The 18,133-nt window shown below is 50.3% G+C and overlaps 1 protein-coding gene across 1 annotated transcript; it reads left to right on the plus strand.

Annotated features, from left to right (window-relative positions):
• The first annotated feature begins 2,316 nt into the window (after positions 1-2,316).
• On the plus strand, positions 2,317-12,077 carry LOC150014012 (histone-lysine N-methyltransferase PRDM9-like). The gene is given in 10 exon segments (XM_090271426.1): positions 2,317-2,398; positions 2,589-2,696; positions 3,709-3,755; positions 5,091-5,247; positions 5,877-5,978; positions 6,169-6,440; positions 7,055-7,122; positions 8,257-8,450; positions 10,339-10,819; positions 11,432-12,077. Coding segments are annotated over 10 exon segments (2,142 nt in total). The 5' UTR covers positions 2,317-2,331.
• The last annotated feature ends 6,056 nt before the right edge of the window (positions 12,078-18,133 follow it).

The following is an 18,133-nucleotide window of genomic DNA, read 5'->3' on the forward strand; positions in this document are numbered from 1 at the left end:
TATTTTGTGCCTACAAACCAGGTGGTCCGAATTCACTGATTTGCCGTTTCCCTGGAGAGCCATGCAGCCTTGCCTGAGTCCTCACTGGGTTATGCGGGTCCTGCCGAAGGTGGGTTTGACAACCAAGAGCACAGAAGGGCCTAGACGAAAGTGATGCTGGAAATTAAGACTTCTGATTTGAGGTATGTTTACATACCTCTCGGTCCAGGTGTTTAATGATCCGAGCAGTGAGCTGGACTCGCTGGTGACAACAGTCTCTGACTGCTCAGGCCTCAGGATCTTAAAGACATCCTGTGACTTAGAATCTTGCTGAGTACTCCATCTTCCCTGATGTTGATAAGGAAAGCAAACAAAACTAAGTACAAATGGTGTTTAACCTTGATTGCTTTCTGTTAGTGTTTAAGGAACAGTGCATCAGTTCCTTAGCCTTAAAAGAGTAAGTGATTGGATTTCTGTTTTCCTGTCTATGAATGCTATATAGACTTGTTTGTCAGGAAGCATTCTTTTCAGTTAACCTTTTAAGCTTCCTCTGTTGTAAGTTTCAAGTACATTGTAATCATTCCTGGAATGTGCCTGTGAGCTCATTCCTGGACCCTCCCTGTTAATGAGCATATCTGCAAAATCCAATAAAAGGAAGGTGCTTGCACTGCTCAGGGCTGATGGTCTGAGCCAGCCACAGTCCTCTGAGCGTATTGGCCATTCATCCTGCTTGCTGGAATTATCTAATCGCCCCCGACCATATTCTACACTTCACGAAAGTTCAGGTTACCCACTACAGCCTGGTGGAAGAGGCCGCTTTGTCACCAGGCGGCAAGAAGGCCACGCCCACGCTAAACAGCTGCCGGGCTCCGGGCCCCAGCTCCTGTGGGGCGGGTCCATCCGCAACCTCTGGTACACCCCGCACCACAGAAACCGGAAACCGCCGCGCTGCGGTCCTCGATGAAGGCCGCATGACAGACACTGAGCAGCCAATCCCCGGGGAGTGGGGCGGGTCTTCCGCCGACGGTCACGCTCCACCCCCCCTGCCCCGCCCTTTCATCTTCTCACCACCCATTGGCGGGCAGGGCGCTGCGATCTCGGCACTGATTGGCCGCTCGCGCCCACGCCACTATATTACCTGGAACCTCGCTGTCACCGCCTCAGACCTCCTGAGGGCGGGAAGCGCGCTGCAACTCGGAGACCACGGCCAGGGTGGGCGGCGCGGAAGGGGGTCCGGGAGACTGACAGGAGGACGGGGGACCTTGCCGTGCGAAACCCTTAGCCCGAGACCTTCCAAGTCCAGCCTAAGAGCCCCGGTGCTCTCACCTGACAGGCTCCAAATCCCTTCAGCCTCCAGGGGCCCACGGCGGGCAACGCGGAGGGCCCCAAGTCTCGCCCAAACAATCCCTCAAGGCTTACACCCCAAAACGCCCTGAGAACCCCAACTCCCCTCGGCTCGGGGCAGCCTGATACAGCTGGCCCGGAAAGACCGAATGGCCCCAAACCCTGACACCCGAAGTGCCGTCGGCCGGGGAACGCAATGTTGGGGAACCGAAAGGCCGCAATGGCTGACCAGACTCTCCTCAGCCTCAGCGGTCTCGGAGCCTCTCCCCCCGGGCGCTGGAAATGCCCTCGGCCTGAGACGCCCCCGAGCTTATCCTGAGGGACCCCGAGGCCCGGCGCCTCAGACACTCCCGTCCGCTGCAGACCGCGCCTGCGTCACGCGCGGGTTTCCCCAGAACCGGTCGCCGTCGGGGCCGCTGCGCGCGGGTCGCTCGGGAGCCGGCGCTTCTGCTGAGGCGGCCGCGCGGGTCGGGGGTTCGCGGGCGCAGTGCACCCCCCGCGGGCGCATCGCCGTGACCGCCCGGCCTGCGCCCCACCCATCCCCTCGTCCCCTTGGGTCCCCACGTCTTCCCTCTCCGGACGCCCCGCCAACAGCGGGAAAGGCGTTCAGCCCGCTCGGCACCTTCTCCTTCCACAGGCGCCTGGGCCTCGGGGCTGGGAGACCATGAACGCCGACGCCGGGCCGCGGGGGTGCCCTGAGGGAGAAGCGGGGAGAACCGGGCGCAAGCCAAAGGTGAGCTCCGGCGTCGGCGGGGGGCGGGGCCCCAGAGCTCCGCGGCCGCTGGCCTGGGGAGGCCCCGCCTGCGCCCGTGCGGACCCCGCTGTCTCGGCGCCCCGGGCACGGCCGGGAGGGACCCGGCGCGCCCCCTGCACCCAGGGCGGGGGTGGCGGGGGAGGCCGGCTGCCGTTCTCGGTCGCCGCGACGAGCCCTGAGCGATCCCGTTTCCGCAGGCCGGAGACGCCTTCAGGGACATTTCCGTCTACTTCTCCCGGGAAGACTGGGCGGCGATGGGGGACTGGGAGAAGCGCCGCTACCGGAACGTGAAGAGCAACTACGAAGTGCTCGTCGGCCTCGGTAACGTCCAGGCAGACGCCGACGCGGGCGGACTGCGCACACGCGCGCACACACGCACCCCGGGCCGGGGACCGCGGCGCCTCGTTCCGGAACCCCCCTCCCCCCACCGTGGGAGCGGGTCGCACTGACTCTGCGGTGCTTGGTCCCCCTCGGGCTGCTGCTTTCACCCGGACATCTTGCTCCTCCCCAGGTCTCCGAGCGCCGCGGCCAGCCTTCATGTGCCACCGCAGGCGGACCGCCGGGCCCCGGGCGCAGGACAGCGAGGATTCCGACGAGGAGTGGACCCCCCGGCAGCCAGGTGAGCGCCGGGGCCGCGGCTGCGTCTCAGGAGCTGACGAGCGTCAGCGGCCAGCGGGGCGCAGAACGGCGCTTTGTGCGGCCGGCGCGTTCGTGGGAACTCTCCGAATGTGGGGTTGATTACATGTATGTGTACATGCATGAATAAGCGGGGACTGCATAAAGATGTAAAAGCGGATAAGAAACGACCGATTCAGAAGAGTGGCCATCACAAGAGAGGAGGCAGGTCTGCCGGGTGGGCAGGGCCGTGAGACCCCAGTGCCGACGGCCCGCACGGGGCACGCGGGAAGATCCCTGATCCCCGCGATGAAGGGAGCTGGGTCCTGGGCCGGGGTAGGGAGCAGCTCAGCTTTGCATCGGCCTCTGGTGTCGGCCACCGACTCGCCCTGTCTAGTTTCCTTGAGCCCATCGTGGGCAGGGAGGGTCTGCTTTCAGGGGTCTGAGCTTGAAACAGCTGAAGGCAACATGTTACCTTTGCCTTGATGGAAAGTCCGTTTCTGAGGTCAACAGACCTGAGGCTCCATCCCCGGACTGGTCGCTGCTGACCAGGATCTGATGATTGAGGGAGCGGGTGGACGGCCAGAGTGTGAAACGTGGAGCATTAGACAGGAAGGAGGCGAGGCGGCCGTGGGGCCCTTAGGCTGTCGGGGTGAAGACAACAGAAAGGGGAACGGGTCGTGTTGTGTAAATGGAGTTCCTGCACAGTTACATGGCCTTTCTTTTATTTCTGCCGTGAAAGGCCAGTTTACTTTTTAATAAATATAATAGCTAATTTGTAAAGGTAGCATTAAGCACAGATGACACTTTGTCTAGTTTTTTACAACTTCTTAAGAATATTAGTTGGTGCCCCCCTGTAGCAACACGGGCCTTAACGATAGCTCAGAAAACATTCCCAGCAGTCCTTGGATCGCCCTTGGACTGCTCTCTGGTTCCAAATTCTGTGCACCTAATGAGCATCTCCAGATTTTGGAAACATTTGCCAACCAAAGCACTGATTTCTCCTCATCTTTTAGTCAAACCTTCGGTGGCCTTCAGAGGGGGACACAGTAAACACCCAAAGGTGAGTATTTCCCAGATCCTGTTGACAAGAAACTCTTTCCCATGGATACAATGCAGGTAAGAGTAGGAAAATGCAGAGTTTCAGAGATGTAGAAATGCTTCATTAGATGCCTGAGATCACAGTATCGGCAGTGGTGCAATCTGACCCACAGCTCCTACTCCACACCTCTTACACTGAAACTTTCCCAGTGGTACCAAGTTTACACTCTCTTAGCCATATACTGTTACATCATATGTCCAACTAATGGTTTCCAACGCACTCCTTTTCTTCTGCGCTGAAGTGAAAGGTGCGCTGAGACCCTCTGACGGAGGGAAGCATACTGATGTATAGGCGGTTTGCACAGCAGATGGTCCCAGGTGAAGGAGGATATAGGTTCCCTGGAACCAGAGCACCCCCTGTCCCCCAACCATGAGGAGCTTCAGGTTGGATAATTGTAAAACAACAAGTAATACAATGGCTTAAGGACATCACACAGGTTACTCATTATTTGACAGACACTTGTCCCCTTGAACTGACTTCAAATGCCCATCTGTGTAGGAAGAAGTAACAGCTTCTTCCTCTGAGCACTAACCTGGCCACTCTCATCCTGTTCGGACTCATGGGCTCAGCCTGCCTACCTCTGCACTGAGAGGAGGCCGGTCCATACCTGATTCTTCTCAGGAGTCCCAGGGACCCTGAGAGCCCCTGAACTTTTGCTGAATGAATGATTTCACAATTACAAATTAAACTACCACGGATCCGCAAACGCTGAAGATAATTTCTGTTAGATTTCAATATGGAGATAGCTGAGGGGTAAGTTGATAGGAGGACCATGATTTCACATTCAGACTCTGTTACACAGCTCACACAACACTTTGGTGAACGTTGTTGTATTTCATCTTTGCCATGACGTTAACAATGAGTGTGTTATAGATCCAGAAGATGAAGAGAACTAGCTAGTGGTACAACCTTATTCAAACAAAATTGGTGGGAACGGGAACCAGCTAATCTAATTAATTACAGATGTACTTCCCAAAATATAGCAATTTGAAAATTTGAGCATCATTTTCACTAGTGTCTAGACATGTTTCTGCCAACTATTTTTTTACTCTCTTCCCAATGCCCCTTACTCTCACTATCATAGAGAAACCTGAAATAAAAGAGCCTAAGGCATCGGTTTCGTCTTGAATTCAGTATCCATACAGGCCCTTTCTTCTCCCTCTGATATCCACACTCCTCCGGTATTTCCAGGGGCTGTTGAAGTGTTACTTAGATTCATACATGTGGAAATATATCAAAGCCCTTAAAATTAAATAAATGCATCTTATCTTTTAATATGTGACTCTCACATTGAAGGCAATCTCCAGACCACCATTAAGCAATGAATCTAGTTTGAAGGAATTGTCCACAATGGCTACTTTGCTGACTGCGAGTGGCTCAGAGCATGCCCAGAAACCCGTGGCCCCTCCTGGACAAGCAAGGACCTCTGGAGAGCGCTCTAGACGAAAATTGGGTAAGATAGAATCACTTGGACACTACAGCTCCTCTAAGTCCTCTGGAATGGATGATAAGTATGGCCTAGGTGTGTGGGGCAAACTTGGGATAGTCCTGGGTTTAAGCTGGACAAAGCTGACACTGAAGTCAGCACTGGAGCTTTGGGCTGATCTTATAAGTTCTCTTAGCTCCTGAATGCTGATGTGTAAAGTCAAGATAAGGACACATCATTCATATATTGTTTGAAAGCATTACATTAAATTTAAAACTATTGACATGTGTGAGTTGTCCAATAAACCCACCTGTGATAATAGCGACCCGACCGTACATCCTTGTTGTCGTATGCTCAGGCCTTTGCTTAATGCTGACACGTAATGTGCCCTCAATAAATATTTTATAACCGAGTGAAGGTTAGGAAGTTACACCTGGTCATGGGACGATCTAGAAACTGACATTGAATCCTCCATCTCTAGTCAGTGTGGACTCTTAGTCTCTCTGAACCAGTAGTGAATGGAGGGAAATACCAGAGTACGTAGAAAGGATGGGTGATGCTTTCAGGGGAGGAGATTGTGTGCTTTCTGACAAAACAGAGACTGACACTCCAGACCCCACCAACCTAGCTCGCCTGCTCTTCTTTCTCAAACTCAGACCCCAAGAGAAAGGAGGTTGACGTGAAGATGTACAGCCTACGAGAAAGAAAGGGCCATGTGTACCGAGAGGTCAGCGAGCACCAGGATGATGACTTCCTCTGTAAGTGACCTTCACAAAGGGGCACGTTTTGTCTTGCTACATAATTTCATCTAGCCACTTGGTCCCCAAATCATTCCCTTCCTCCAGTGACCAGGAGAGCAGGATGGAGCCTCAGTGAGGTGAGGGCCTGCGCTCCCTTTGAAGCTCTCCGTATTCAGAAACCCCTAACCCCTGTTCCTCTTGCCTCCAGATTGTGAGAAGTGTCAGAAGTTCTTCACTGACAGCTGTGATGTGCACGGGTCCCCTACGTTTGTAAAAGATCATGCAGTAGACAAGGGGCATCCCGACCGCTCAGCCCTCACTCTGCCCCCTGGGCTGAGAATTGCAACATCAGGCATCCCTGAGGCTGGGCTTGGAGTGTGGAACGAGGCTTCTGATCTACCTGTGGGTCTGCACTTTGGCCCTTATGAGGGTCGCGTCACAGACGATGAAGAGGCTGCCAACGGCGGATACTCCTGGCTGGTGAGAGAAGTGTTTACCTCTTACCCTGCCCTCTGGCTTCCAACATCCTTCCTGAGGCCTGGTGGGACCTCACCTTCTACATGCTAGACATGGATGGGGATAAATAATATGGTTAGCTCTGTGTACTGAATGGGCTTTGCATGAACGGGAAGCTCCTCCTGTTTAAGGATCAGAAGGTACCCCTGGCTGTTGTGACTCAGTGGACTGAGTGCCGGCCTGCGAACCAAAGTGTCGCCGGTTCGATTCCCAGTCAACACGTGAGGGGTAACCACACGTGGATGTTTCTCTCCTTCTCTTTCTCCCTCCCTTCCCCTCTCTCTAAAAATAAATAAATTCTTTAAAAACAAAAGGACCAGAGGGTAACTGGGAGCAAAGTGGTACACACACAAGGCACTGGCTCCTCCCTTATAGGCTCCTGCTCTGATGGGACAGACTCATATGTGTACATGATGAGTAAGAAAAATATCCTGATGAGTAAGAAAAATATCCTGTGGTCGCAATTGGCGGTTGAATCCCCATGTGATCTGAAAGAGCTTCGATGACAGTATAGTGAAATAATTCTTCTGTTACCTCCCCACCAAAAAAAGCCTTTAACTTCTTCTCCTGAAACGCAGATCACCAAAGGCAGAAACTGCTATGAGTATGTGGATGGGAAGGACGAATCCTGGGCCAACTGGATGAGGTACGGTCGATCAATTTCTGGGTGCCCGAGAGGACTCTTGTCTGCCACAGGCTTTCCCTGTCATCCTGCCCCCTTGGTGGCCTCCCTCAATCCTGTTTCTTTTGTTCTCCACATGGGATTCTTTCGTATCAGGAGACATTTAGGAAAAAAGGAGATAAAAATACAGTGTACATACTCAAAATATAAAGATGTATGCTAGACAAACTTTGGGCAATGGGGAAAAGAAACCTTGAAGAGCCTAGATGTACTGGAATACTGGATTATACTTTACTTCATCTAACATTAATTAAGCACTTACTATGGTTCCAGTTTAGACCAAGTTATTTATTACTTAAAGAGATCACACAACCCGTGTCCTTATGAAGGACTTACTGCAGACAGACATTAAATCATTGCTTTTAGAAGTATATGAGTACACTTTTCCTAACTTTACAGAAGTGCACAGTGCCAGGATAGGCTAAACCAAGGACAGCCCAGCAAAGCAGCCCAGCATCACCTCTAACTAGAGCTGCATTCTCAGGCCTGCAGATGAGTGGTCATGAGCCCCTTGCACGAGCGGCTCTTTTTTTTTTTTTTAATCAGGGAAAAGAGAATGTGAATCAACTATCATTGCTCTGTTATCCTGCTGAGACAGAGAGGCCTCCCGGTTTCTATGGGAACCTTGGGGGAGACAAGTTAATTTTACCCTAAGAAAAGTATGCAATGATTGGAGAAAGACCTCTCAAGAGAAGATAGACTTGGGATGAGTATTGAATGATGTGAGATAATCTAGAAGCAGAGTCTAGATCAAGCACCAGGTTCTCTGGTGTGAAACAGAACTCGACTTAGTGTTTAGAGAAGCTAGAGGGAGCTGCGTTTCATGGCCAATAGGGGTGGATCTTAAGTCTGGAACTGGGCTTTGGGAAATGGTCTTAGGCAAGATGAGCCCCGTGAGCAGGACTTGGAGACAGATATTCATATGACATCTGACAGAGGCTCAGATGTTGAACAGAAGGCTCCCCGGGAGCACTGGGGGGAGTGGGTGACATCAAAGCCCGAGGGTCTTAAGCATCAGTGAGGAGCTGGACGTGGATGTGACAGGTAGCGGGAACTCACTGATGTGTTTTTCTTTCCCTTCCTCTCCCTCAATCCCAGGTATGTGAACTGTGCCCGGGATGATGAAGAACAGAACCTGGTGGCCTTTCAGTATCACAGGCAGATTTTCTACCGAACCTGCCGGGTCGTCAGGCCAGGCTGTGAACTGCTGGTCTGGTACGGGGATGAGTACGGCCAGGAGCTGGGCATCAAGTGGGGCAGCAAGTGGAAGACAGAGCTTGCGGCCAGGAGAGGTGGGCACCGCTGTTCTCCTTCAAGACAGAAGTAAAAGAGAGAACTCTCGTAGAAATGTTCACAGTCCAACTCCACTCTAAAGTCAGTACAATTTCAAGTCAGATGCTTCAGAAACCAAGGAGTCATTTCATATGCATTTGACTCCTAGGAACAATTTTTATTTTCTTTCTGTTCCTATTTTTAAAATGCTTCATGCACTAAATACACAACAGCATATAGTGCTGAAAGGCTTAGAGGCCAAAAAACCCAAGTTTTAAAGAAGATTTTAATTATTTTTAGAGAGAAGGGAAGGGGGGAGAGAGAGAGAGAGAGAGAGAGAGAGGAGAGAGAGAGAGAGAGAGAGAGAGAGAGAGAGAGAGAGAGAGAGAGAGAGAGAGAGAGAGAGAGAGAGAGAGAGAGAGAGAGAGAAACATCGATGTGTGAGAAAAACGTCTTCCATTGACTCTTGTACGCACCCTGACCTGACTGGGGACTAAACACTCAACCCATCCATGAGCCCTGACCAGCGATCAAACCCGTGACCTTTAAATTTGTGGGACAACACCCAACCAACTGAACCACCATGGACAGAGCAAAAAAAAGTTTTTAAACACTAACCAACTCTCTCACCAAGGCAGATTTTTCTAACCTTTTTATAGCGGTTTCTTCTTACTTTCCTCTGTATTTCTAGATGAAATGTGCATGTTAATATGCACTTATTCATTATTTCAGGTAGTTGTCCTGTGAGTTCTTACTCTGTGCCACACAGAGTTCTGGGAACTCGAGATACCGATTAGCATAAAGATGAGAATCGCTGCTCTTGAGCAGCTGACGGGCGAAGGAGGGAAACTCAGGGACGGATGCTTGCATGTGCACAATATCACACAACAATTAGTACTTTAGGGAAAAGGAATCCACAACCAAGTACCTGGGGATCACTGCGAATGGAGGGTGCAGTGTGGCTGGTGCTCAGGGAGGGTCCTTTCCATGGAGAACACTTAGAACAATACCTGTGGGCAAAGGGTCCCAGGTAGAGGGGCAGCTAGTGCAGAGAAGGAGAGGGGGGGTTTGAGCTGTCTGAGGGACACTCGGTCTCGACCTCAACATGGAGGGTAACAATGCAAATCAGATACAGGTCCAGCAGCTGGAAACACAGGGTCCATGATCCAAGCTGAGCCACTTGGATGTTCCTTGGCAAGATGGGACAACTGTGCTGTTTTCAGCTGCAGCGTGAACATGAGAGAGTGATGGCTGGAAAGCCCTGCAGAGGCCAGGGCGTGACTCTGTTCTAAAATTAGGCTTTGTTAAATTTTGGAAAATCAACTTCAGTGGAATCCCACAGTGATGACTTCATTTACAAGTGAGAGAAGATGCGGATGGGCTGCAGGAGTATGGGAGTCGGGTGTGTTGGAACTGTGGTTGGATAACTATTTTAAAACAGGACTTCCTAGTGTATTTGAAATGGGCTAACACTGAATGAAATAAAGTGTGAATACTTGGTGTGAGGCTGAGGAAGGACATGTTTTTATTTTATAATTTCAGAGAGCTGAGAGAAGCAATTGCTAGGTGGGGCCTGTGGTTTCTCTCTTTACTATGACTTACTTAGAAGATACACGTATATGGAAAAGGTCACTGCAGTTCCATCCACACGAGTGGAACAGCCTCTGACGCTACTTGAAAGTCCCTAGTCTGGCCTATGTGCAGGCACGACCCATGATACGGGCTTTCTGCTTTCTGAAAACATTGCAGTGCATACAAATAAAAAGAAAAATAGGAACAGTGTGGGGGACAGAGCTTGCGTTGTCAACACTATAAGAATGCTTGGCGAGACAGGTCTTCTCAGGAGACCAAGTGTGCAGCTGAGGCAGCCTTGTCCATGTCACTGCTGACCAAAACCTTCTCTTTCAGCAGAACCAAAGCCAGAGGTCCACCCATGTCCCTCCTGCTCTCTCGCCTTCTCCAGTGAGAAATTCCTCAGCCAACATGTGAAACGCAGTCACCCCTCTCAGATTCTCCCGGGAACATCTGCGAGAAAACACCTTCCGTCAGAGGACTGCTGCCCAGCGGAGCAGAGTCAGCAGCAGCAGCAGCAGCAGCAGCACCATGCCGTTACACACAGCTGGAAGGACACAGGGGAAGGTCGAGTGGCCAAAGAAAGGTCCAAACCTTTGCTTAAAAGGATCAGGCAGAGGAGGGTTTCAGGGGCCTTGTTGAAACCTCCCGATAAACAAATGGGAAGCTTGAGTGAGCATGAGGGGATGATGGAGGAAGAGCTCAGCACTGGCCAGAAGGTGAATCCAGAGGACACAGAGAAATTTTTCATGGGAGTAGGAGCGTCAAGAATTGTAACAATTAAATATGGAGAGTGTGGGCAAGGCTTCAATGACAGGTCACAGCTCAGCAGACACCAGAAGATACACTCAGGGGAGAAGCCCTATGTTTGCAGGGAGTGTGAGCAAGGCTTTGCACAGAAGTCAGTTCTCATCAGACACCAGAGGACACACCCAGGGGAGAAGCCCTATGTTTGCAGGGAGTGTGAGCGAGGCTTTGTACGGAAGTCACATCTCATCATACACCAGAGGACACACTCAGGGGAGAAGCCCTATGTTTGCAGGGAGTGTGAGCAAGGCTTTGCACATAAGTCAGCTCTCATCAGACACCAGAGGACACACTCAGGGGAGAAGCCCTATGTTTGCAGGGAGTGTGAGCGAGGCTTTGTACGGAAGTCACATCTCATCATACACCAGAGGACACACTCAGGGGAGAAGCCCTATGTTTGCAGGGAGTGTGAGCGAGGCTTTGCACAGAAGTCGGATCTCATCAGACACCAGAGGACACACTCAGGGGAGAAGCCCTATGTTTGCAGGGAGTGTGAGCGAGGCTTTGCACATAAGTCACATCTCATCAGACACCAGAAGACACACTCAGGGGAGAAGCCCTATGTTTGCAGGGAGTGTGAGCGAGGCTTTACACATAAGTTAGCTCTCATCAGACACCAGAGGACACACTCAGGGGAGAAGCCCTATGTTTGCAGGGAGTGTGAGCGAGGCTTTGCACAGAAGTCGGATCTCATCTCACACCAGAGGACACACTCAGGGGAGAAGCCCTATGTTTGCAGGGAGTGTGAGCAAGGCTTTGCACATAAGTCACATCTCATCAGACACCAGAGGACACACTCAGGGGAGAAGCCCTATGTTTGCAGGGAGTGTGAGCGAGGCTTTGCACAGAAGTCGGATCTCATCAGACACCAGAGGACACACTCAGGGGAGAAGCCCTATGTTTGCAGGGAGTGTGAGCGAGGCTTTGCACATAAGTCACATCTCATCAGACACCAGAGGACACACTCAGGGGAGAAGCCCTATGTTTGCAGGGAGTGTGAGCGAGGCTTTGCACATAAGTCAGCTCTCATCAGACACCAGAGGACACACTCAGGGGAGAAGCCCTATGTTTGCAGGGAGTGTGAGTGAGGCTTTGCACAGAAGTCGGATCTCATCTCACACCAGAGGACACACTCAGGGGAGAAGCCCTATGTTTGCAGGGAGTGTGAGCGAGGCTTTGCACGTAAGTCAGCTCTCATCTCACACCAGAGGACACACTCAGGGGAGAAGCCCTATGTTTGCAGCAAGGGTAAGGCATTAGCACCTTGATAGCCATAGGACAAATGCAGCCTCCACATACTTTACACCCCTGCCCTGAGGGCACTTCAGATAAGTATACCAGCCCTTGACTCTCCCCAAGAGTGTCATTTGTAAAGAAGTAACTGGTTAAACAAATCCTCTACTTTCATAACAAGAGGTAAGATAGACAAACAGTTCCTTAAATGCTATGGAGATGCCAACACCAACCTCCTCCCTGGTGGTTTGGCCTCCTGCTCTGAAATGTGTTGTCTCCATACAACTTTGAATCCCACTCGCCTTACCCCCCCCATCACTGAAAGGAGAGCGTTCCAGGAGGGCCTCAGAGAGCTCGTGCTCCCAGCCACAGAGACTCAGCTTCTGCAAAGGCCTGAGTCCAGAGTCAATCTGATTAGGCTACCACCCAGGGAGCAGTATATGGGGGGTGGGGTGGTAAAAAAACACCAAGATGTATTTTATAAAAGGTTGTGTATTTATTCTTACATATTTAACCTTCGGTCACCTTCAAAGTGCTCTCCATTTGATGCCATACACCTATCCAGACGTTTTTCCCACTGCTCAAAACAGTTTTGGGCCCTGGCTGGCGTGTCTCAGTGGATTGAGTAGCCGGCCTGTGAACCAAATGGTTGCCGATTCAATTCCCAGTACAGGGCACATGCCTGGGTTGCGGGCCAGGTACCTGGTGGGGGGCGTGTGACAGGCAACCAGTGGATGTATCTATCTCTCTTTACATCTTTAAAAAATTTAAAAGCGGTGTGTCTTGGGTTTTCTTTCCTTCTAGCTGCCCATCCCTAACAGAGAGAAGACCATGAACTTTCACTATTCTGTGGCTGCTGGCATGGGCCATGAAAGAGGGACAGAGTCCTGGTGCAATGCTGGCACAGGGGCTGGGACTGAAATACAGTGGGGAGGGGAACCCACAGACTGCCAGGGGTTGGTCACCTCCACCCCCCACCAGGACTGACCCTAGAACTCTCCTAGAAGGCTGATCAATTCAGCCTCAGTAAGGAGAGGTCCGTTTCCTTTCCCTCCCCTTCAGCAACAAACCACATTCCTAGTGTGGCTGCCTCCGAGATGTCCCCCCAGCCCACCTGCTGTCACCCCTGCCCTTGTAAGAACCTCCTTCACCCAACTGGGCTGATCTGTGTTGTGAAAATGGCGTGCAGCTCTCAAAGCTGAGTCATAAACAAGCATTTGTGTTTCAGCCTTGCTTGCACAGTTCACACAGTCTCGATCCCCTTGCACAGGGGGCTGGGTGTCACACAGCCCCTCCCAGCCACCTGTCAGTGCCAGGCAGCCATGACCCTTGGTTTGAAGAGGAAGCTCCAATGAGTGACTGCGGCCTCACATCTGCTGGGTCTTGTCCCCCATCAGGCAGCTGAGGTCACTGTCTTGTCCCTATGATACATGCTGGGCCTCCAAGGCCACTCCACCTACACCTGTTGGCTTCCCAACTCCTCCCCCTGACTCTGAGTGCCCTCAGTGGGGTGGGTTGATCATCCTTGGACAGAAAGGATGTCAGCAGCAGAGGTGACAGGATGGCATGGTCGGCTGCCTCCATCACACCCTTCACTCAGTGCCACAGTGGCTACCGCAGCTGTGGCCAGCCCCACCTGGTTTCTGCCGTGATTGTCTCCCACCCACGCAAGAGAGCTGCGGCTTGTTTGAAGACCACAGTTGGGCAGGTGAGGGGGTCACTGACCGCAACGGTCAGTCAAGAACACAAAACAGCTCACTGCCCTCTACATCTGGGTTAGGAAATACCTTCTGAAACTTGGCACATTTTTTCCTGAATCCCAAGCCCTGCCCTGTCTGTCCCTGGCCCTGGTCCTAGTTACTCTGGACAGTGTCTGACTGAGAGCTTCCCCTGGGGAGTTTGTCACCCACATATGCTGTCTTCAAAGATCAGACTTCTTAAAGGTCACTGAGGAAAGTTTTAAAAAATAATAATTTGTTTAGACTGACAACTGTGTCTCACTTGGTTGGAGGGTCATCCTGTAAACTAAAAGGTTGCAGGTTCAAATCCCAGTCAGGGCATGTGCCTAGGTTGTGGATTTGGTCCCTAATCGGAGCGTGTCCAAGAGGCAACTGATTGATGTTTCTCTCTCGCATCAGTGTTTTTCTCAGTCTCTCTCTCACTCTCCCTCACGCTAAAATCAATAAACAAGTCCTTGGATGAGGATAAAAATAAATAAATAGGGGGACAGGAGTGGGTGGAGATAGAAGAGGAGATAGGGGGACAAATGGTAATGGAAAAATGCAATACAAATATTAAAAATAATATTGAGTAATAAATAAAATAGAATAAATAATCATGTCCTTGGGTGAGGATTGGAACAAATTGTTTAAAAGTAAGAACTTGGACACTTGTGACCAAGATGGAGGCTTACACAGACACGCTGGGTCTCCTTCTACAACTAAGAAAAAATACAACTACCTCAAAACTAGAGACAACCAGAAGGTCTAGAAAATGAGCTGCATGAAAGTCCAACAAGCAGAGATATAAAGAAGAAATACTCATCCAGACAGGTAGGAGGGGCAGAGCTGGGGCAGAGAGGATGCAGTGTGGTGGCTGCAGAGGTGGCAGTGGCAGGCTGGTGGAAAGTGCAGTCACACATTTTAAAAAGTCAAGAAGGACACCTGGAGACCGCTCCCCACACCAGACCAGACCACGCAGCTCATGGTCCCTGCGCTGAGGACAATCAAGCCTCATTGCTTCTGACTGTGCAAACCAGTGGGGGTTGGGGAGGAGGCAGAAACTGCCGGTCTCTCAGCAGAGTCCGCTTGTTTAAAGGGTCCCCATGATCCTCGAATGTCCACAGACCCACCCACTCTGGGAACGACAGCCAGGGCAACAGCTAGAGAGGCTCCAGTCCCATACGGAAGTGGGAGGAGTGCCTGGAAAAGGGGCAAGTGCTGAGCAAGCGGCATTGCTCCCTCTCAGTCCCCTCCGCCCCACACAGCGCCACAACGAGGTGAAATGGGTCGCTCTGCACTGAACCTAAGGCTCCACCCCTTACAATGTAACAGGTGCAACAGCCCTACCTAAGACACAGAGGCAAACAAACACAGGCGCCTGTCAACATAAGGAGCCAGAGAAGTAAGGCCCAAAAGGGGGAATGGATCAAGGTTCCAGTGGGAGAACTAAGCAATGAGGAGACAGCCAACCTAACAAACGAGGAGACAGCCAGCCTAACAGATGAAGAGTTCAAAACACTGGTGATAAAGATGCTCACAGGCTTGACAGATACGCTTGAGTATGGCAGACACATAAGGGAAGAAGTGAAGGCTATGCTAAGTGAAACGAAGGAAAATCCACACAAAACCAATGGTGAAGGGAAGGAAACCGGGGTTCAAATCAATGATTTGGACCATAAGGAAGAAAAAAACGGTCAACCAGTACAGAATGAGGAAGCAGGAATTGAAGAAAAATGAGGAAAACTTCCCAAGTTTTGCAAAGGAGATGGACATATAGGTCCCAGAAGCATGGAGGGCCCCAGGCAAGCTGGACCCAGAGGGGACCACACCAGGACACACCACGACTGAGATGCCAAAGGGGAAAGATAAAGACAGAGTCTTGGGGACAGCAAGAGAGAAATGCAGAGTTGCCTACAGGGGGGTGCCTATAGGACTATCAACTGAATTCTCACATGGCACTTTGCAGGCAGGAAGGGACTGGCAAGCAGCATTCTATGGGATGAAAGGCAACCCGCAACCAGGATGACTCACTCTATCCAGCAACACTATCATTTGGAATGGAACGACAGATAAAGTCCTTCCCAGACAAGGGGAAGCTAAACGAGTTCATCATCACCAAGCCATTATTATAGGAAAGGTCAGAGGGACTGACTTAAGAAAAAGATCAAAACTAGGAACACGAAAATGACAACAAACTCACACGAAAATGACAACAAACTCACAACTCTCAAAAACTGAATCTAAAAAATAAAAACGACATCCAACAAAGCAAACCAGAACAGGAACAGAATCATAGGTATGGGGATCATTTAGAGAGTTATCAGCTGGGAGCGGGGAGGGAGAGAAATGGTCCAGGGACCAAGCATAATCAGTTGGTACAAAATAGACAGGGGGATGTTAAGAATAATATAGGAAATGATGAAGCCAAAAAACTTATATCAACGACCTGTGGACATGAACAAAGGGGGGTGATATGGCTGCACGGAAGGGGGATACTGGGCAGAGAGGAGCAAAGGGAAATAAATTGGAACTACTATAACAACATAATCAATAAAATAGACTTAAAAAAAAAACACCGTGGGAAGAATCTCAATACCTGATATCAAGCTAGACTACAGGCCTAAAATCTGACATATAAACAACAAAAAAGCCCAGACATAAGCACAAATCTATACAGTCAAATAATATTCTACATAGGAGGAAGGAACTTAAAATGGAGTGACAACAACCTCTTCCTCAACAAATGGCATTGAGACAACTGAAGACAGACATGCAAAAAAAATTTAAACTGTGTAATGGGTCATCTTTTACTCTTTGCCATTTTTTGCGTTTTACCCCAGTGGCAGGTTATTTTTTTGCTCACGTATCCTAGCAACCTTGAGGCCTCCCTCCCTTTGATAGCTGACCCTAGCTGTAGCCAAGGACATGAGAATAGTTTTGTGCCAAGTATTTATCAGCTGAAGCCCCTTCTAAATTAGAAAGTGTGTGTATATGTAGTTTCTCACGCCTGTGCAGTTTTTTTCTCTTTTGTTGTTATCTAGCTATCCCAAGGACATGAGTATAGCTCTTTCGCCTTTAAAAACCTTTTAGTCTGTAAAGCGGGGTGGCTCTCCCATCTTCTGCTTCTGAAGGTGGGAAGACCTGTCCCTGGCCAGGTAAATAAGTGCCATAAATTTATTTCTAAATTGCCTCGTGTCCTCTTTGCTCGCAAATGCTCCATAACAACTGCACCACACAACAGAATAAACTCAAGATGGATCCAAGACTTCAGTGTCAGCCATGACACCGTAAAGGTCCTAACCAAAACCATAGATAGGAAAATTTCTGATGCACCACATAGCACTATTTTCACCAATATTTCTCCTAAGGCAAGACAGATTTAGGTAAGAACAAAAAAAAATAACAGCAAGACCATACAGAAACAAATATTTGCCAGTGATAACTTCGAAAAAAGATGAATCTCCAAAGTGTATATAGAACTAACCCATCTCAATACCAAGACAGCAGACTACATACTTCAACAATGGGCGAAACACATGAACACTTCTCCAAAGAGGACCCACAGGCTGTCCGTACGCCTAGAAAACGATGCTCCACATCACTACCCATCAGAGACACACACGTGAAAGCCACGGTGAGACATCACCTCACAGCACCCAGATGGTCCACCGTGAAAAAAAGGACAAACAATTGCTGAACAGGATGTGCAAAAAAGGGAATCCTCGTGCCCTGTGGGTAGGGATGCAGACGGCTATGGCAGCTGTGGGACACGGTGTGGAATTTCCTCAAATAGCCGAACATGGAAATGCCTTTTCATCCTACAACTCCATGGCTAGGGCCATACACAGAGAATCCTAAAACACAGATCCAGAAAAACCTAGGCAAACGTGGATCACGGGGGCCCTATTTACAATACACAGCTGCTGGAAACATCCCAACCACCCAACAGTGCATGAGTGGATGCGAGAACTGCGGCACATGGATGGGATGGCACTCTGGCGACAGACAGAAAAAGAACTGCCTTCTCTGTCAACATGGATGAGACGATTGTGCTTAGCAAAATCAGCAGGCCAGAAAAACAGAGGGACACAGGACCACAGGTGTGGCAAGGAACACACAAACAGGGACCTAAGGGGATGGGGAAGGGGGAGAAGCAGCGAAATTGTGGGAAGGCCCTAGTCAACCAACTTCTGCAAATGACCCACGAACCTGCAGGACGCGGTGGGGGTGGACTGTGACACGGGTGAGCGCAGTGCAGGGGAGCAATGGGGCACACAAGTGAGACAACTGGAACAGAAAAACAGGACATGAATCACAAATCTTAAAATATTTTAAAATACATTCCTCAGACAATACTTCCCCTCAAAAAA

Source organism: Furipterus horrens, unplaced genomic scaffold (genome assembly GCF_987537825.1).
Source record: "Furipterus horrens unplaced genomic scaffold, mFurHor1.1.pri manual_scaffold_3, whole genome shotgun sequence".
In the NCBI taxonomy this organism is placed as follows: Eukaryota; Metazoa; Chordata; class Mammalia; order Chiroptera; family Furipteridae; genus Furipterus; species Furipterus horrens.